We start from the raw sequence: 22,155 nt of genomic DNA, 5'->3' as shown, positions 1-22,155 counted from the left end.
AACACGCAGCCATTAATGTCTAAACTGCTGGCAACAAAAGTAAGTACACCCCTAAGTGAAAATGTCCAAATTAGGCCCAAATAGCCATTTTCCCTCCCCGGTGTCATGTGACTCGTTAGTGTTACAAGATCGCAGGTGTCTTTTTAAATTTAGTGTTATCGCTCTCACTTCAACATGGCACCTCATGGCAAAGAACTCTCGGAGGATCTGAAAAAAGAATTGTTGCTCTAAATAAAGATGGGCCTAAGCTATAAGAAGATTGCCAAGACCCTGAAAATAAGCTGCAGCACAGTGGCCAAGAACATTCAGCGGTTTAACAGGACAGGTTCCACTCAGAACAGTCCTCGCCATGGTCGACCAAAGAAGTTGAGTGCATGTGCTCAGCGTCATATATCCAGAAGTTGTCTTTGGGAAATGGATGTATGAGTACTGCCAGCATTGCTGCAGAGATTGAAGGGGTGGGGTGGTCAGCCTGTCGGTGCTCAGACCATACGCCGCACACTGCATGAAATTAGTCTGCGTGGCTGTCGTCCAAGAAGGAAGCCTCTTCTAAAGATGATGCACAAGAAAGCCCACAAACGGTTTGCTGAAGAGAAGCAGACTATGGACATGGATTACTGGAACAATGTCCTGTGGTCTGATGAGACCAAGATAAACTCACTTGGTTCAGATGGTGTCAACCGTGTGTGGTGGCAACCAGGTGAGGAGTACAAAAACAAGTGTGTCTTGCCTACAGTCAAGCATGGTGGTGGAATTGTCATGATCTGGGACTGCATGAGCGCTGCCGGGACTGGGGAGCTACAGTTCATTGAGGGAATCATGAATGCCAACATGTACTGTGACATACTGAAGCAGAGCATGATCCCCTTCCTTCGAAGACTGGGCTGCAGGGCAGTATTCCAACATAACGACCCCAAACACATCTCCCAAGACGACCACTGCCTTGCTAAAGAAGTTGAGGGTAAAGGTGATGGACTGGCCAAGCATGTCTCCAGACATAAACCCTATTGAGCTTCTGTGAGGCATCCATAAATGGAAGGTGGAGGAGCGCAAGGTCTCTAACATCCACCAGCTCCGTGATGTCATCATGGAGGAGTGTAAGAGGACTCCAGGGGCAACCTGTAAAGCTCTGGTGAACTCCATGCCCAAGAGGATTAAGGCAGTGCTAGAAAATAATGGTGGCCACACAAAATATTGACACTTTGGACCCAATTTGGACATTTTCACTTAGGGGTGTACTCACTTTTGTTGCCAGCGGTTTAGACATTAAGGGCTGTGTGTTTGTTATTTTGAGGAGACAGCAAATTTACACTGTTATACAAGCTGTACAATCACTACTTTACATTGTAGCAAAGTGTAATTTCTTCAGTGTTGTCACATGAAAAGATATAATATCTGTACAAAAATGTGAGGGGTGTACTCACTTTTGTGAGATACTGTATATTCTTTTCAGGTTTGGTTTTGTGGACCCATACATGTCCTACGGGCATACAAAACCAGGTCAAATGCAGTTTAGAAGGTACTCAACTGCACTTGTCACATTCCAAATGATAAAATAATAACTCTAATAACATTTGAGTCCACAATATCCGTTAAGCACATTTGAACCTATATACTGGTGACGGCTTACACACTATGGTGATCTTTGGAAAATAAAGGCTTTCTTCTATCAATATGGAAGTTTGGCACACTTTGGGCTTTTTATATTTATGAACATGCTTTCTTTTTGATGTCACGCATGGACTATAATTTATATACATAAGTGAATGGTTCAATCTGGATGGGATTGTATGTAACACCATTTGTCTGAATTTATTTTGTTTCAATATATGTTGGGTTCTGAAAGTCACTGTATAGCACAGCACTTTTTAACTTTCTGTAATTATGCACAATATTTGTCAAATTGTGGTGTTTGCTGCTGTTTAACCAATAGGTTTATAGCACCGTATACTATTGCAAGTTATTACATTCCAAATTATCTCTGAAGCATCTGAAATGGAGGTCAAATTCGTGCCAGCAAGAAAACCCAAAACCTGTTGCACATTTCCTAACCCAATTACCCCAATAAAGCAGCAGCTTCACTTGTTGATGGTTACAGAAACTGCTGCCAAATATAAGTTATAGTCCACAAACTACTTAAGTGATGAATAGATTCTCTCCCCTAATCTGTACCCAGTCTTTGAGACCCAGTTGTTGCACCCATTGAGTGTCACCATGTTGCCTTCCATTTAGCATAGAGATAGTAAAGTTAGGCTGTCAATTTAAAACTCACCCTTGACCTTCTAATGACAGTCATGTTTCGTCTCTATCTGCATAATAAGGGCTTACCGTAGCTGTTGACTTTAGACAAAAAGCATGCATTTTTCATAGCCATAAAAGTTCTGTTTTTGTCTGGCAAGGTTGAAGTTTTTAGGAAAATAAGGACATTTGAAATGACTGATGAAGAAGATTATGGCGATAACGCAGCGTATTTGCTTGGTGAATGGAACCATTTACTTTTAATTTGTTTCTTGGTCCAATAGAACTTGATCAACAAGATGTGGCTGGGTGTCCCTTCACAGGAGAAGATGGAGATCCGTAGCTCCTTGCCCAAACTTCTTTTAACCCAACACAAGAACCTCCCAGGATTCATCTGCAACAAGCTGTGCAAGGTCATCGTGGATATGGGTAGACAGGACTGGCCAATGTTCTACCATGACTTTTTTACGAACATCTTACAGGTGAGAAGAAAAACACTACGCTAGGTCCTTAATAAAACACCTCTAGATAAAGCAAACCCTCCGAGCAAACAAACCATCTCCTGAAAATTTTAGATGCCTGCTTTTAGTGCTCTTCATGTAATGACATTTCCCTCTCCCCTAACCTAGCTAATCCAGACCCCCAGCACCACACCACTGGGGCTCATAATGTTAAAGACTGCGTCTGAGGAGTTAGCGTGTCCTCGGGAGGACCTTAGTGTGGCCAGGAAAGAGGAACTTCGCAAACTGCTGCTGGAACAAGTGCCAACAGTGTTGGGGCTGCTAACGGGTAAGTCTTATTGAAATCTGCTCAGATTGATGATGTCGATAGCTTTACAATACTGGTCATTCACATCAGTCCCTCAAGGAGTTTATGCTTCTGAGGTCCTTTTCTTATATGCACAGGGATTATCACACCTGTCATGTTTTTATTTGTGTCCCTCTATTTTAAGTGGTCACGAGAAAAGCAATGAAAAATTTTAAGTACGCACACCTTATGGATTTACCTGGTTTGGGGCTTTATTATTTTGTTGTGCACTTATATTTGTGGATTGTACACCGTATTTTGGTTACTCAACACTTCATACTTTTGAGATGTGTTTTACACATTAACATTTTTTATGAGAAAATCAGACGAAAATGGCCACGGTCAGATTATCAAATGATCGCTCTGTTAGCACACCGCTTCGGACAGATAATCATCACTGTTAATATGAAAGTTTCCGAAGGAACATGGATGAAGATTTTTCTGTGACTGGAGTTTAATGTGTAAGTTCACCTTTTACAGAAAAAACTGTAAGGTGAACTTACACAGGACTCCCCCCACCCCCAGTCTCGCTGACTTGGAGCGCGGCAATCTCCCATTATAAGCCCTGCTATAGCCGCCTCACCAGTCCGGGGCTTAGAAATCCCCCTTGGCTTTCGTTCTTCTTCTTCCCCTGCCAACAGGGTGGGCTATGTGGCTTCTGATTGGTTGGCGCCGCCTATGCGACGGCGCCAACCAATTAGAATGCTCCTAAGTGTACCTCTGACAGAGTATGTTTTGGAAATTAAAAACATCCCCGCTGAGGGGATTTCTAAGCCCCGGACCGGTAAGGTGGCTATGGACCAGAGATTGCCATGCTCCAGGGCCATCTAAGTGCAACATGATAAAAAAAAACATTTTAATATAGGACAGACTATTTTAAACTCACAAGATTGAAGAGATTACAGCGCATGTGAAATGGTATAGGAAGTTCATCCACTCCTGGGGGAAGGCGGTCGGCTTGCAGGTGGGGAGGCAACTGATGTTCCCGGCTGTGCTGGTGGCTCCCAACGCTTCCTGGTTCTCAGATTCGGGTCGGGGGCAGTTGGACACGTCACTTCCGGATAGTGAGAGAGTGGGGAGGAGCACGCGTTCAGAGCATGCATGCGCCTTCATCAGGCAATGATTGATGTGTCCAGCCACCCCTGAGCCGAATCTGAGAACCAGGAAGCGTTGGGAGCAACCAGCGCAGCTGGGAACATCAGCTGCCTCTCCACCTGCGAGCCGACCGCCTTCCCCCAGGAGTGGATGAACCTCCTATACCATTTCACATGTGCTGTAATCTCTACAATCTTGTGAGTTTAAAATTGTCTGTCCTATATTAAAAATATTTTTATCACGCTGCACTTATGCTTTCTTCCTTCTTCCTTTTTTTTTTTTTTTTTTTTTACTGCCTACAGAGCCCCTTCTAGCTTGTTATGAGCCGGCAGCCATCCAGAGTCAGCCCATCTGTGACCATCTACACACCTCTTGCTGCATTTAAACTCTCATGCATGGACTCCCCACTATAGAGAGTAGATTAATCGCCCATTTCTCTCTATTTGAGCTGACAGCGCACATGAACATTTGTATACAATATTTCTGTGCCATGCTCCAGGTCAGCGGGACTGGGGGGTGAGGAGGAGGTCCTGTGTAAGTTCACCTTACAGATTTTTCTGTAAAGTTGAACTTGCCCTTTTCATGAGGGTAGCGCTGCGTTACATATTTTGTTAATGGTTAACAGAAAAAGAATAGAAAAGTCTTACAATAGGATCAATAGTTCTGTTGACTACCAGGGGTTTTCTTACTTAAGAGGGATTTCATCTCTTCCTGTTGTGGTTTTAGGACAGAAAATGAAGGGAGACATCACCAGTGGGACAAAGAAGGCGAATAACCTGACTGGTTATATTTTTCCTTTACTCTGTCCACAATTGGGGGCTGGGGGGGGGGGGGGGGGGGTTGCCTTCAGTTCTACTTTAAAGTGTTACTAAACCCACAACAGTAAAATCAGTCTATATATGCAGTAAAGAATGCTTGTTATACTCACTGTGGATCCTAAGGGGATAATCGTCCACATTGTGTAAAAAGACTATTTGTTTGATCATGGCTTCTCTGATCCTCCTCTTCTTCCACTGTCCCCAATCCATCTCCTGATGGTACCGAGCCTTATACTGCTGGTGAGTAAAGGTATTTAGCAGTTTATATTTACTAAAATAATTGCACTTCCATGTTCGCTGTACTATGGGAGACCAGATGTAGTTAATGCAGGGCCCTGTGTTTAGTAACACTTTAAGGCTTCTGGTTGAACATGTTTGGTGTGCAGTTCTGGGAGTCTCTGGCCACAGGGTGCTCTGTAAGCAAATTTGACTTCCAGCTCTGCAGATTGGAGCTCCGGCATGTCCCTTTGCATCTGCATAGAACAGAGTGGTTGCGCTAACCACTTAGGAATGAAGTGTTGGCATATTCATCTGTGGTATATGCTTGTCATAACGCATAGCCATGATGGATGCATGGCATAGGAAATGGTATGCCAATCTGTAGTGCTCACGTAGGACACAATATGGAGTTATAGCACATAGCATTGAGGTATTCTATGCAGGCTCCTCTGTATAGGTCAGTAAGACCTAGCACATTGTATCAAGGTAAGCATGAAAGGAAGGCAATATGATGTCTCTTTGCAGTGCATACTCCTATGTATAGGTCAAAGAGTCCTCACAGATAGTTTTGAGATATATCTGGGGAAAGAGTTGAGCCTAGTCCTAATGAAGTGTATGCCTGTCTATAAGACAGGGAGCCATTGCACTTAGCATTGAGAGATGCCTGGAGAAGGAGCTGCACACAGGGTTTTTTTTAGCTTCATGGATAGTATCCATGAAGGTAAAAAACCTTCAACCTTTATACTCACTTTAAAGCATATATTACCCCAACCTTTCATATTCCTGACATGTGGCTGCTGTACCAATCACTTGTATGAGAAAGTATCCTGTTCTCTTTGTATTGCTCTCTTTGTGTGATGTTCCTGCCAGTCCCTCTGCTTTCCTATCAACAACTGACCAAACTAAGCACAAGAGCACACCGTGGTCATTCTAGCTATGCTGGGAACTCTGCTCTCCTCCAATAAGCAGACATGTCTAAACACCCCCCACCCCAATTCACTAGGAAGCTCAGTGTGCTGCTATTTCTCCTCCCCCAGCTCTTATGCAGCTGAGAACAGAGGAAATGTGATCGCATAAAGGGAAAAAAGGTATTTATAATGTGGTTTTTTTTTTTTGTATACAAAAATGTTTTGCCATTCATTTCTATTTTAAACTGAATGGGTTGGTTTATATGGTGATCGTTTACAATCACTTTAAAGGATGCCTTGAGTAGGGGGGGGGGCAGATATGTGACATGTTCCTCCGGTGTGCACAATTCTTAGTATAGAATAGACGGCCATAGTGCATAGTATTGAGGAATGCATACAGAGGGAGGTAGCGATGACCTGTTCATCTGCGGTACACCCTTTTAATTTAATTTATAGGACATAGAATCAGCCTATAGCATTGAGGGAGGGAGATGTAGTACGGTCTTTGCAGTGCTCACTTCTCTTTGAGACCATGTCATGGTGCATAGCAGAGGGAAGGAGGGAGATGTGACATGTGCACATTTCTTTGTAAAGGACAGATGGTCATAGCGCATAGCATTCAGGAATGTTTGGAGACAGCAGGAAGGTTGCTGGACATACGTGGCACGAATTTGAGCGGATTCCTGCTGAATCAGCCAAAATTTGTCGGTGCCATCTGACTCCTCAAACTCCAGATTTGAAAAATTTAAGCTGCCAGGTGGGAAAATTGTCAGCTGAACTGTGGCTGCATCCTATTGGATGCACTGCTTGGTTATTCAGAGCCTCGTGACTGTCCAACTGATAGCTGACAGCAGAGATTCCATACATGTATGACTTGCCTAACATTATGCTGGAAGTTCCAATTTGCTTATCAAGCACTACAGGTTCAGACATTTTCTGGGAAACTATTAGGGCCAGTTCATACCACATGCAGTCCAGTGCAATTTTTATTTTTTATTTTCTGCAGCAAAAACACATGGACAGTGGGTTCTATGGTTTTCAATGGCATAGTTCACACCAGTGCAGTCAGTTCTATTGCGTTCCAGCTCCAGAAAAAAAAGTAGAACATGCTGCATCCCTTTTTTTTTTTTTTTTTTTTTTTTTTTTTTTTTATTTATTTCTGCACTGAACTGTACGGTAAATCACATGAAAACGCACTGGAACACACACACACGTCCTCATTTTAAGTTAAGAAAAAAGAGGTTGGAAAAATGCACTGGAACGCATCAAAAATGTGTAGAAAACATACATGTGGAAAAGCATTACACTGACCGTTAAAGATAAAATCTGGAGCCTCGAGGTGTCTGCAGATTCTTATGTTTAGATCAGTTGATCCAATTTAAAGAGGCGACAGGTTTATATTAGGAATCCTGCGCTTATGCTGTGAGTCTTCTGATCTCTTTCCTCTCTCAAGACTGCACCTTGTTAAGGTTTTCATGTAATTTCCCAAAAGGAAGACTCTGTAGGAATGTCTACGTTTATTATTTTTCCTTATGTAATGACTGAGATTTAGTTCTGTAATTGTAGATTATTAAAAATAATTGTATTATTCTTGGCTGGTTTTCACTCGTAGGTGTGCTGGAGAGTATCTGGGATAAGCACAGTGTTACCGCAGCCACGCCTCCACCTTCGCCCACCGCTTCAGATGCCGGTAAATATGGTTACCAATTTTTCAGTCCTCCTGCTTTTTAGTTTGTTTTTCCATGCAAGGACCAGCATGTCATTTGTAACAGATTGGCTTCACAATCTTTATGCATAGTCCAGAGTAGCAGAATAGAATTTTTTATAACTCAAATTTGCGCAGCGTTTTACATGTTGTACATTGACATCAGTTCCTGCCCTGAAGGAGCTTACAATTTGAGGTCCCTATCTTGCGTTTTTACCAAATATGCACACACATACTAGGTTCAGTTTTGGACAGGAGCCAGTTAACCTACCGGCATGTCTTTGGCTTGTGGGAGGAAACTGGTATACCCGGGGGAAACCCATGCTGGCAGAGGAACAGGAAGAACATGCAGGTAGTGTCCTGGATGAGCTACAGAACTAGTTTGCCTCTATTTACATTGATGGCAGCTTCCAGAAGATGGGTATTAACCTTAAAGCCGAGCTCCCCGCAAAAGGGGAAGCTGCTGTTGTTTGCACCCTCCCCTTCACTGCCACATTTGGCACTTTTTTTGGGGGGGGGGGGGTGCCTGGTTTTCACAGGTGCCTGCTCCCACTTCTGGCTCAGATCACTGCGGCAACCTGAGCCAGAAGTTTGCTTCCCCCCCCCCTCGCTTCTGCCGCCAGTATTTGTGGCTGCTTGCTTTTAATTTTTTCTGAAAGGGCTTGGAGCTTCTCTTTAAAGTGAATTCACTTAGAGGAGCTCCAGCCCCCCCAAAAAAACATTTTTTTTTTTTTAACCCGCAGCTACAATTACTGTAGCTGCTGACTTTTAATATTAGGGGGGCACTTACCTGTCCAGGCATCCAGCGTTGTGCTCACCCGAGCCGATTCTTCAATTGCTGACACCGCTGTCAGCTGCTGACACCGCCATCTTGACTAAGGGAAACCGGCAGTAAAGCCTTGTGCCTTCACAGCCGGTTTCCTACTGCTCAATGGGTCACAGTCTTCTGGGACCTGTGAAGTGTCGGAAGGAGGGGGGGGCTGAACTTCCGGCTCAGTTCATCACGGAAAACTAAGCTGGAAGTGGAAGCGGGTACCTGCCAAAACCAGGTACCCCCCCCCCCCCAAAAGGTGCTAAATGTGGAAGCGGAGGAGACAGACAAGCAGCCTGACCTATACACCCCCCCCCCATCATTTTCCCATTGGGAGGTACTTGATGTATGTGGATCCTACCCCCCCTCTCTCCCCCCTAGTTTTAGATGGTGAAGGATTTGGCGCTCCTGTCGGATTTTTATTGCTGTGTGTGTGTGTGCGCCCCCCTTCTTCGTAGATTTGCCCTGCTAATTGTGCTGGTGACCACTGTTGCTGGGACAGGCAGTCCTGCTGGGAAATACAAAAGTTTCAGTTGTCACCAGAGCAAGAGGTAATCTGGTAATCTATACTGTTGAGCCATGTCCCCTCGCTTTTTTGTAATTTACTGTCACTATTGCATCTCAAGGACAGGAAAATCTCCCTAACGAGTACAAACAGCAGAGAAACTGGCAGGGTTTTAACCCTTTCCTACTCTATCCAAAACTACAAAAAAAAGTTTGGGCTTATCATATACTTTTTTAGTGGGTATAAAGCAAGGTAAGTTCAGGGTAGGTGTCACCAGTGTGGCCATATTCACTGCTTATTCGAAAACTTGTGGGATGCGGAGCAGTGACTCAGAACCCGGAGCAATACAGTGTAAAAAGTGTTGTCCCCCTTGCCCCTGCTATACAGCACAGCAGGAATAAGGCTGGCCATACAATATTCTTGTACAATGTTTCTTTATATTAACCAAAACTATATAATTTAAAGTCAAATCTAAACACTTTCAATTTGCATGCAATCAGACAGACCCTTGCACTACATAGTTGAAGGTAAATCTAAAGGAAAATGAATAAGAAAATTGAATAATGTATGGGCCAGCTTTAGTGTCTTTTCTTACAAATTCTTTAAGTGGTAAAACAAATTGTATATAGATCTTTCAGCTGTGCATTTAGCAGTCGGGTGGCAGTTAGATATGTTGTCTTGTTTGCTTGTGTGATATGTCATTAATTTCTCACGCCGCTTTAAATTTGGTTTTGAGTTTTTCTTTTCTCCATGGTCTCTTCCGGCATGTGACATTTCCCCTTGAGATCATTAATGTCTGTGTGTTGCTTATTTCCTTCCTGTATACTAAAGTGTCTGTGGTTCCTTGTGTAATGCAGGCCTGATCTTTACATCATCAGAGGGGTCTTTCTACAGAGCAGGAAAACTTGGGTTCCTTCAGACTTGGCATGGCCGTGTCTAGGTTTTATATATTTGATGCCAAGGCTTGGTGCATTTGGAAGAAAACTGAAACAAGCTGCTTAATGAGATTGTGAATGGAAAGCGGTGTGCTTTGCCACCCCCTACTTTGTGGATTTTGTAAGAGGCTCATTATTAGAAGGGATACCTGTAATATTTGTATTCACACAGTTTTGATAGCAGTGCAGCAGATTAGACTGTAATGCCGCGTACAGACGGTCCGACAACAAAACCGTGGATTTTTTTTCTGACGGATGTCGGCTCAAACTTGTCTTGCATACGCACGGTCACACGAATGTTGTCGGAAATTCCGATCGCCAAGAACGCGGTGACGTACAACATGTACGACGAGCTGAGAAAAATGAAGTTCAATAGCCAGTGCGGCTCTTCTGATTCCGAGCATGCTAGGAATTTTGTGCGTCGGATCTGGGTACACACACTCGGAATTTCCGACAACAAAGTTTGTTGTCGGAAAAATTTGAGAACCTACTCTCAAACTATTGTTGTCGGAAATTCCGACAGCAAATGTCCGATGGAGCCTACACATGGTCGGAATTTCCGACAACAAGCTCACATCGAACATTTGTTGTCGGAAAATTCCGACCATGTGTACACGGCATTAGACCGCATTCGCATGGTTGTTTGGATCAGTACACACATTTGAAGGAGCCAACTTCACCTATGCAGGATGCACAGATGTTCCATGGAGACCCATGTAGGCAGCCTGTTCAAATCCTTGATAGGTGGCCGGATGCAATGATCGCCATGCGCCTTCAGGACTGATTCCGTTGTGATCCATGCATTGGACCCACACGGATGCACACACTAGAATGCGTGTGGAGGTCAATGCAGCTAGCCACCTGTTGTTGATTCACAGAAACTGCCTACACGAGTGTGCATGTAAGGCCCCATTCACACTAGCAGACTGATCGGGTCCACCTGTCAGTCTTTTCTAATGGAGCGGCGGGTGTCAACGGACATGTGTCCGGTCACATCTGCCAACATCCAATCAGATCCTATACACTAAAAAACAGATGAATGGGGATCCTTTCTGCATCCGTTTTGTGGATCGGATGGCAGTCGGGTGTAACCGGACAGGTGGTCTGTTTACCTCCGACTGCCCATAGAGGAGAGCGGTCGGTGTCTGTGTCCGCTCTGCATAAGCGAAGCGGACACAGACCAGCCATCTGCCTGCTTAGCGGGGATCAGCGGACAGATTCCCCTGCTGAGCCAGCAGACTCCAACGGAGTCTGCCCCATGTGTAAGGCCCCTAATGCCTCTGCATCCTACACGGGTGAAGATGGCCCCTTAACACAAGTGTATGGATTGGTATGCCCATTTGAATGACGCCTAAGAAATATAAGAGCAACTGATTACATTTTTACCATCATAATTCAGATTTAACCTGACATGGTGCAAAAGCTACAGGCTTGCTTACACTGGTGGTCTTCTAAATGCCAGTCGGCCAAATTCATTTGAAGTGCATCAGAAGAAAAGTGTAGGGCTGCTTTCATAATCGATTAGTTGGCCGATTTTTATTGTTTCGATGAATTGGTTAATAACCTTAAAAGGTGTGGTATATAATTTAGTTACTAAAAAAAAAAAATGTCATTTTAAGAATGTTCATTCGATTTTCAAATCGTTAGTGGGGTCAAATCGACGTTCGTTTTCAACCACAGTGATAGGAAAATTTAGAAATCATAAAAAACTTCTTGGTCAAAGGCATTTTCAGACAGTGTATGTGGTTTTCATTCAGAAATTACATTCATTTTAAAACAGAATGTTAAAAACAAGTGAAAATTGCAAACAACATTCAAGATTCAAAACAAGATTTTTCATATGAATATTCTCATCTGAAAATTGATCCGTGTGGCCAGCATAAGGCTCGGTACACACCTATGCCGTTTGCTTTTGATCTGTTTCCACAGTGCTTTTTGCTGTGTATTATGTACAGTATAGAGAGCCCCAATAGCAAGGTAAAGCAAACTTTTGACTTTAGAACCACTCACTTCCTGCCCAGGACTACGCGTCCCATGAGGCATTGCTCCTCACACATTCACAAGTTCTCAGGCACTTATTGACATGTATGGACGGTGTACTGAGCTGTGTGCTGCACTGTATTTCCTGATATGTAAACAAATAATGCATTCTGTATGCAGGCCAACTAATCACCTGGCCGATTAATCGATTATGAAAATAGTAATCGATTAGTTTCATAATCGATTAGTTGAAAGTGTGCAAAGTCTTAGGCTGGGTTCACACTAGTGCACTGCAGGAATACATGCGCTGTGTGTTGTAGTACCATTCATTTCTTATGGCAACTCAACATGCTTTGCAAATTCACATGCGCTTTTTAACATACTGTAACGCACTACTATGAATTGTGGTGTGCTCCCTTTAGAGCGAAAAAAAAGCAAGCACTTCTTCTTTGGTGTGTTTTTAGTGCGCAAGGGAGTCCTTTTCAAATGAATGAACACACATTACTGGGGGAAGCAACAATGTCAACATGCTTTGTGTAAACTCCTCAGAAAGATGTGAACCACAAAAATAAAGACAAGGAAACTTGTAAAAAATGTGTCATGTGAAATGTAACCTTAGGGCTAATGTTAGAAAAACCTCAAGATGTATGCTCACAGTAAATGCACTATATCATCCCATGTATGGTGCATTGTATATGCTCTGGCGTGTGTTCCTATGGAGGGTGTTCTTTCTAGAAACAACAGGAAAAATTAGGAAACAAATGCATAAGTGGTAGGTAGGGCAGGGTAACAACGGTAAGGAACGTTCTCTGTGCTATAGGAGCATTTTAATGCCTGCTCACATCGGTTAAATGCATTTGAGGTGCATAAAAATAAAAGGTGTACAAAGTCTTATGCTGGCCATACACTATACAAAAAATCATCCAAACCCATTTTCGAAAAACGAACATTCGGCTGTGAGCGCAAACGATGGCACCATAATGTAATGACCGATAAATCGTTGGACATAAATGCATTTTTTTCGTTTTTGTACATATACCTAGTGCAGACAGTTCAGACGGGAAACACATTAACTAATTTATCATTCGTTCGGCAGAAAATTTCCAAACTTGTCCTTCGTTTTTTCGGCTCAAAAGCGTCCCAACGATTATCAATTTTGTGCCCATTATCTGGCCGAAAAACGAAATAACTGTCTAAATGACCGAATTTCAGACAATTTTTTTTTTTTTTTTTTTCCCTAGTGTATGGCCAGCTTAAGTCATATTTTTTTCTCATTAGAAAGCAGCCGCAACCTTTACAACATGGAGCAGATAAGAAACCTTGCTCTGTGTAAGAACATTTCAGCCTATAATCTTTGAAGGCCGGGTTCACACCTATGCGAATTAGATGCGGGTTTCCCTATGAAGCCGGTTCACATATCTCCGTTGCGGCTTTGGCTCTGTTTCAGGGCCGAAATTAAGCATAGATTCTACCTTGATTCGTCCCTGAAACGGGGAACAGGGACGCACAGTGCTCCTGTGCGATCCACAGCCGGTTCCAGTGTGAACACGGCCTAAAGGGAACTTGGGGTACCATCCAACTTTTCTTAAAGTAATACTAAACGCACAGTTTAACCACTTCAGCTTCGGAAGGTTTATTTTTTTGCGATATGGCACTGCATTACTTTAACTGACAATTGTGCGGTCGTGTGACGCTGTACCCAAATAAATTTATTGGTATTTGACACTGCTGTGGCTTTTATTTTTTGTGCTATAAACAAAAAAGCCCAATTTAAAAAAAAAAAACAAAAAACTTTTTTTTACTTTCTGCTATAAAACATATACAATAAAAATTATGTAAAAAATCTAATTTCTTCATCAGTTTAGACCAGAGGTGTCCAAACTTTTTTCAAAGAGGGACAAATTTCATGAAGTGAACATGCATGAGGGTCGACCATTTTGCCTGACTTTTTTTGAACCATTAAAATTAAATGCAAATTACATTTTTATGCAAAGTTTATTGCAAACGGCATACTTTTAATTTTGTCACATGGATGACAAATCTAAACAGGTGTTAAATCACTCTGCCTTTCATATCTGAAGGCCGGATGAAAAAAAAAATCCAGGAAGCTGAAATATATGTCAGGAAAATTGTAAAGTACATTACATATTATAATAAAGGTTGCCTGTCAACTTTTAAGTTCAAAAAATATACACAGGAACATAACATCGAGTATACATCTTGTGTCCAAATATATTCATAACTGATTTAGACCAACTGACATTAACTGAGATTTTATAATATATTCATCTCAATTGAAAAAGAAAACTTGTCTGCACTAATGTGAAGGGTGAAACTGAGATCTGGACTGCAGCACATAGGCTAGGTCTGGGTCAAAGGCAGTGGTTTTGATGCGCAAAATGTCCCGCTATTGAGAGTCACTTAGTCTTGTCCTCATGCGGTTCTTGTTAAAGTTCATTGCAGAGAATGTCTTCTCACACATGTATGTTGAGCCAAACAAGCTCTGCATTTTCTTAGCCAATGTTCGAATCTCTTGAAACCGGGCCGGCTCTTATCCAGTTGGCGGTAAAAGTTCACAAGAGAGAGCTGTTGGTGACGACTGCGTAACTCGCTGTCACAATGCAGCTCAATGAGCTCGAGCTGCGGCTGATCTGGAGCATCATCCGGGTCAACAGAGAATGGAGAGGAGAAAAGGCTGATCTCCTTTTCAATAGCTGCAAAATCCTGAAAGCCCCGTTTAAATTCCCCAGCCAGAGATCTGATGTCTGCTGCATATCTGCTCATTTGTGCACTGATATTGTCCTGTGGAAAACTGTTCATTATTTCCTGCAACGCTGAAAAATGTATGAGATTGGGCTGTGTTTGTGATAACTGCCTTATGAAAAGTTGCAGCTTGGTTCCAAAGGCTTTGATGTGTGAGTAAAGCTGGTTCACCGCTGCATCTTTCCCCTGAAGACTGGTGTTCAGTACATTCAGATGCTTTGTTATGTCAACTAGAAACCCCAAATCAGCCAGCCAAATTGGATCAGATAGTTCTCGCATTGGTTGTCCCTTTGTTTCTAAGAATTCTCCGATTTCCTTTTTGAGAGAGTAGAAACGCTGCAGTGCAGACCCCCGACTGAGCCATCTTACATCGTTGTGATATACAACATCTTCGTATTCAGCCTGGATGTCCAGTAGAAACTGTTTAAACTGGTGGTGGCACAGAGCTTTGGAGCTTTGGAAAATTAATAGTCTTTACCACCGGTTTCATAACATGGTCATATTTGGGATGTTTAGCACAGAGAACTTGTTGATGAATGATACCATGGAGTTTAATAGCTTTGCCTCCTTCTTTGATCACCTTGTTACAGATTAGGGTTGCTAATCCACTTCGTTCTCCAGCCATGGCAGGTGCCCCATCAGTAATAATCCCAGTAAGTTTGTTCCAAGGCAGTTTCATGTCATCTATGGCAGAACTAACAGAAACAAATAAATCTTTTCCTCTTGTTTGGTCCGTAAGGCTCTGGAGGTCAAGTAGCTCTTCAGTCACATTCATTTCATCGTCCACCCCTCTCATAAAAATCAGCAACTGAGCCGTGTCAGATAGGTCCGTGCTTTCATCACAGGCTATTGAAAAGAAGTCAAAATCCACTCCTTTGGATGTCAATTGTCTCTTAATATCTGATGAAATCTCTTCAACTCTCCGTGCTACAGTGTTACGAGCCAGGCAAATGTTGGCAAACTCTTGCTTCTTCTCGGGACAGGTATTCTCAACCATTTTCATAACACATTCTTTGATAAAGTCACCCTCAGAAAAAGATTTGCAATTTTTAGCAATTAACGTTGCCACCTCATAGCTTGCCTTTGTGGCATTTTCATTTGACTCACGGGCTCTTCTGAAAAATCGCTGTTGTGACATTAAAAGAGCTTCAAGTTGCTTCAACTTTTCACTGCGGTCGTGCCCTGTTAGCTTGTCGTATGTGCTATGTCGCGACTGGTAGTGTCTCTTGACATAAAATTCTTTATAGACAGCCACAGTCTCTTGGCATATCAATCAAACACAGTGATTCCGTATTTCAGTGAAGAAATGTTCCACTTTCCACCTGTCCTGGAAGCGGCGGCCCTCACTGTCAACTTTCCTTCTCTTGTTTACAGTCGCCATTTTAGAAATTGACCAGAAGGGAAAGGGATCTTGTGAGCGCAGTGTCAGAGGTTTTGGTCTAAGCGTGTTCGTCCGATACACTAATACACTGCCCAACAAGTATTCTCCTACCTTTGTGGCTGTGTGTGGTGAAGATGAGCTGTTATTTGGATATATATATATCCTCTTTGGCCCCCAAACAAATCCCATGGGCTCAGTTTTGTACAAATTATTTATTTTCTCTCCTGAGAAATCTGACCTTTATCACTTCTTTGGCCCCCAAGCTCTGATCAGGGCAAGGATGAGCTTTTTTTTTTTAATATATTAATATATATATATATATATATATATATATATATATATATATATATATATATATATATATATATATATATATATATATATATATATATATATATATATATATATATATATATTTTATATTCTTTCTGGCCCCCACTTGTAATCTGCCCCCAGGCTCAGATCAGGGCAAGGATGAGTTGTTTTTCGAATTGTAGATATATAATAATATTATAATCTCTGTGCACTCCTGAGTTATATTAGTCCCCAAGCGCCGCTCACTTCAGGGATCATGCATGAGCCCGCTGGGACGCTGACAGCACGAGGCGCCACAGCCAATCACCGCCGCCAATCACAGGCACTGAGAGCTCTGCAGCTGCCGCAGGGAAATGACTCAGTGTCTGCTATTGGCGCCGCGTGCTGTCAGCTTCCCGGAGGGTTTTGGAACACACCCCTGCTTGTCAGTGAGAGGCACTCGGGGATTACGGAACATTACAGACATTACAGAGTGTGGAGCAAGGGGGGCCACAAGGGTGACAAAAGCTGGAGGCATGTGGGGGCCATATAAAACCGGACCGCAGGCCGCAAATGGCCCGCGGGCCGGACTTTGGACATGCCTGGTTTAGACCAATATTTATTCTGCTAGGGAGGGAAAGGGTTTACTAGGACAATTGAGGAGTTAAATGTGGTGCCAACATGTGTTTCTGTGTACTGTGTGTGTGTGTGTGTGTGTGTGTGTGTGTGTGTGTGTGTGTGTGTGTGTGCTGTTTTTACTAAGCAATGTGCTGTGCTTTGCAGGAAGAAAAAAATCGGAACATTGTTGCTGTCAGAAGAGAGCCCTGTGTTTGTTTACCTACACAGGTCTCTTTACGGTAATGTCAGGTTCCAGCAACCAAACAGCGGCCGGCAGCCGCTGATTGGTTTGTTGGTGCTGAAGCCAATCACTGCACAGTGGGGGCGGTCCACAAGCGGTTAATTTACATTATCACTTCTATTTGTGTATGTAGGTGATGGCACTGTAATTTATTTTAATTAAAAAAAACAAAAACATCAAAGTACCTTTTTTCCTAATCAATATACAGATGTCGCATGACCCAGCTATTTCCCAGCCTGTCTGCAGGGAAACATAAGCAGGAGGAGCCTCTAGTCCTCTTCTGCTGGTCACATGTTAAAAAAAAAAAAAAAAAAACTCTGGTATACAGAGTAAAAATAAATAATAATCAATAAAAATCAATAAACAGTTTTAAATTGTCATACACATACAGTTAGGTCCAAATATAGTTGGACACCGGCAGAGTTTTCAATACTTTTTGGCTCTGTATGCCACCAGAATAAAATTTAAAATGAAACAATCCAAATGAATTTGAAGTGCAAACTTTCAGCTTTAATTCAAGGGGTTGAACATAAATATCAAGTACAAATTTTAAGAACTGTAACCATTTTTATACACAGTCCCCCCATTTTCAGGGGCTCAAATGTAATTGGACAAATGAATATAATTATAAATAAAATGTTATTTTTTTATTATTTTGTTGAGAATCCCTTTACTGGCAATGAATGCCTGAAGTCTGGAACCCATGGACATTACCAAAGACTGGGTTTCCTCCTTTCTGATGCTTTGCCAGGCTCTAACTGCAGCCGTCTTCAGTAATTCTTTGTGGGTCTTTCTGCCTTTAGCAAGTGAAATGCATGCTCAATTGGATTGAGATCAGTTGACTCGGCCATTACAGAATATTCCACTTCTTTTCCCTCAAAAGCTCCTGGGTGCTTTTGCAGTGTGTTTTGGATCATTGTCCATCTGTATTTTGAAGCACCATCCAATCAACTTTGCTGCATTTGGCTGAATCTGGGCTAACAGTATATTTTTAAACACTGCAGAATTCATCCCGCTGCTTCTGTCTTCTGTCACATCATCAATAAACACCAATGATCCAGTACCACTGGAAGCCATGCATGCCCATGCCATCACACTGCCTCCACCATGTTTTACAGATGACGTTGTATGCTTTGGATTATGAGCTGTTCCAAGCCTTCTCCACACTTTTTTGCTTCCCATCATTCTGATACAGATTAATCTTATTTCATCCGTCCAAAGAATGCTTTTCCAGAACTGGTCTGACTTTTTTTAGATGTTTGTTGGCAAAGTCTAATCTGGCTTTTCCATTCTTCAGGCTTATGAATGGTTTGCACCTTGTGGTGAACCCCCTGTATTTGCTCTCTTGAAGTCTTCTCTTGATTGTAGACTTTGACAATGATACGCCCACCTCCTGGAGATTGTGCTTCACTTGTCTGGATGTTGTGAATGGGTTTTTCTTTACCATAGAGAGGATCCTGCGATCATCCACCACTGTTGTCTTCTGTGTGTCTTATTTCCTCAGAATGTACCAAACTATTGATTTGGCCACTCCTAATGTTGCTGCTATCTCTCTGATGGATTGGTTTAGTTTTTGAAGCCATACAATGGCCTGTTTCACTTGCATGGACAGCTCCTTTTGAATGCATGATGTAGGTTCACAGCAATAGATTCCAAATGCAAATTCCACATTTAGAATCAACTCCAGACCTTTTACCTGCTTAATTGATGAAGAAATAATGGAGTAGCCCACACCTGGCCATGAAACCGCTTTTGATTCAATTGTCTAATTACTTTTGGTCCCTTGAAAAAGGGCGGGTGGCTATTCTTAAGAGCTATAATTCCTAAACCCTTCCTCCAATTTGGATGTACATACTAGGGATTAACTGATTATCGATAAGGCTGATTATTGCAGGCCGATATCGGCATTTTCTGAAAAATCGGTATCAGTCGCAAACTAGACCACTATTATGATATTGCTTCAAGGGGTTATACTACTGACATCTTAAAGGCGCCAATTTAAAAAAAGAGAAATTATTCAAAAACACAGATCTTGTTGTTTTGAATACTTTCAAGTGCAGTGGAGAGGTTTTGGGTCTTATAGACCCCCGATCCCTCCATAAAGAGTACCTGTCACTGACTGTTACTGTCACAAGGGATGTTTACATTCCTTGTGACAGCATTAACGGTGATATGGAAAAAAAAAAAGTGGAAACTTTTTTTTTTTTTTTTTTTTATATGTACAGAATATCGGCAGACAATATTGGCCTGAGAGGTTGCCGAAATATTGGTATCGTATCGACACCGGAAAAAATAGGATTTTTTAAAACAGCTTACCTGTAAAATCCTTTTCTTTCGAAGGACATCACGGGACACAGAGCCTCAGTAATTACTGATGGGTTATATAGGTATCACTGGTGATTGGACACTGGCACACCCTATCAGGAAGTTCAACCCCCTATATAATCCCTCCCCCTTGCAGGGATACCTCAGTTTTGTAGCCAAGCAATATAGTGTATTAAAAGAGGGGCGGGACCTCTGTGTCCCGTGATGTCCTTCGAAAGAAAAGGATTTTACAGGTAAGCTGTTCTAAAAAATCCTATTTTCTTTCTCGAACATCACGGGACACAGAGCCTCAGTAATTACTGATGGGATGTCCCAGAGCAATGCTACCTGAGGGGGGGGAACCACGACCAAGTAGGGTGCAATCAGACCTGAGGACCCTGTACCGCTGCCTGCAGCACACTACGCCCAAAGGCGATATCCTCATGCCTTCTCACATCCACCTGATAGAATCTGGTGAATGTATGAACTGAAGACCAGGTTGCGGCCTTGCAGATTTGAGCCATAGAGGCCTGGTGATGCACTGCCCAAGAAGCACCAATAGCCCTTGTGGAATGTGCCTTGATCTGAAACGGGGGAACCTTCTGTTTCAAACCGTAAGCTTGAATGATCAACTGTCGAATCCATTTAGAAATGGTAGCTTTTGACGCTGCCTGTCCTCTATTGGGACCCTCTGGCAGCACAAACAAAACATCCGTCTTGCGGATCTGAACAGTTGCCCCTAGATAGGCCTTAACTGCTCTTACTACATCCAACGAATGTAGAGATCTCTCTTCCGGAGAACAGGGATCTGGAAAAAAGGAAGGTAGAACAATGTCTTGGTTTAAATGAAAATCAGAAACCACCTTCGGTAAAAAACTAGGATGAGGGCGTAGTACCACTCTATCCTTGTGTATAATCAAATAAGGCTCCTTACAGGAAAGAGCTGCTAATTCTGATACTCTTCTAGCAGAAGAGATGGCCACCAGAAAAATTAACTTCCTTGTCAACAAGACCAAAGGAATCTGACTTATTGGTTCAAAAGGCTGTTTCTGTAACACAGCCAGGACCAAGTTCAAGTCCCAGGGGTTTAGGGGCGCTTTAACCGGAGGATTAAGACGCATCACCCCCTGCATAAAGTTTCGGACCAAAGAATGCGAAGCAAGTGGCCGCTGAAATAATACTGATAAAGCAGAGACCTGGCCCTTGATGGTACTCAAGGCCAGCTTCATCTCTAATCCTAATTGTAGAAAATCAAGAATTCTACCTATGACATATTTCCTGGGATGCCAACCTCTGGATTCACACCAGGTTATATAAGCTTTCCAGACTCTATGATAAATCATCCTGGAAGCTGGCTTCCTTGCATTAATCAAGGTAGATATGACAGGACCTGAGAGCCCACGACTCTTCAGAACGTGGGTCTCAATAGCCAAACCGTCAAATTTAGCGTTTGTAAGGCAGGATGGAACACTGGACCTTGAGATAACAGGTCTGAGCGTACTGGTAGGGTCCACAGGGGACCTACCGTCATCCTTACTATTTCTGCATACCAAGTCCTTCTGGGCCAAGCGGGGGCCACCAGAAGTACCGACTTCCTTTCCTGCCTGATTTTGCGAAGGAGTCATGGTAATAGCAGAATAGGCGGGAATGCGTAAATCAGTGAGAACCGATGCCACGGAATCACCAACGCATCCGTCCCGCATGCAAGAGGATCTTTTGTCCTTGCCACAAATCTGTCTATCTTTTTGTTGAATCGGGATGCAAAGAGATCTACATCTGGAACCCCCCATCTTTGGCATATGGCCCAAAAGACGTCGGGATGCAGAGACCATTCCCCTGGAAGTAACTGCTGGCGACTTAGATAGTCCGCCTGCCAATTCTCTATTCCCGGGATGAAAACTGCCGATATGCATGGCACATGCATCTCTGCCCAGACTAAGATCTGGTTCACCTCTTTTTGAGCAGCTCGGCTCCGGGTGCCTCCCTGATGATTGACATAAGCCACTGCTGTGGCATTGTCGGACTGGATCCTGACCAGACAACCCTGTAGCCTGATAGTCCAGGCCTTTAGAGCTAGATGTATCGCCCGGATCACCAGAATGTTGATGGGTAAGGTCCTCTCTGTCTTGGACCATACCCCTTGGACCGCAGCCTGTTCCAGAACTGCTCCCCAACCTGACAGGCTGGCATCTGTTGTTACCACCGTCCAGGTAACCGGTAGAAAGGATTTCCCCTTCTGCAGGTTTTCGGGTATGAGCCACCATTTGAGGCTCTGACGCACCGCATGCGACAGGTGCATCGGAAAGTCTAATGCCTGAACTTTCTTGTTCCAGGTCGACAGAATACTGTGTTGCAGCATTCTTGAGTGAAACTGAGCATAGGGAACTGCTTCGAATGAAGACACCATCTTCCCTAGTAGCCTCATACAAAGGCGGACTGAGGGACCCTTCTTGGTCCTTACTGCCAGAATCAGCTCTCTTAAAGCAGCGATCTTTGCCTGGGGTAGAAATATTTTCTCCTGGCTTGTATCTAT

General features: G+C 43.0%; 1 protein-coding gene across 2 annotated transcripts in view; it reads left to right on the top strand.

The window, feature by feature from the left end:
* XPO6 (exportin 6) overlaps positions 1–22,155 on the top strand; it is a 96,974-nt gene that overhangs the window by 29,005 nt on the left and 45,814 nt on the right. For both annotated transcript variants that reach the window (XM_073636560.1, XM_073636559.1), the window contains 3 exons: positions 2,523–2,720; positions 2,868–3,027; positions 7,698–7,775. In XM_073636560.1, the coding sequence (XP_073492661.1) occupies positions 2,523–2,720; positions 2,868–3,027; positions 7,698–7,775 (436 nt within the window). The remainder of the gene's footprint in view (positions 1–2,522; positions 2,721–2,867; positions 3,028–7,697; positions 7,776–22,155) is intronic.

Source organism: Aquarana catesbeiana, linkage group LG06, assembly GCF_042186555.1.
Source record: "Aquarana catesbeiana isolate 2022-GZ linkage group LG06, ASM4218655v1, whole genome shotgun sequence".
Taxonomy (NCBI): Eukaryota; Metazoa; Chordata; class Amphibia; order Anura; family Ranidae; genus Aquarana; species Aquarana catesbeiana.
The sequence above is the reverse complement of the archived record's forward strand: the minus strand, read 5'-3'. Positions and strand labels throughout refer to the sequence as shown.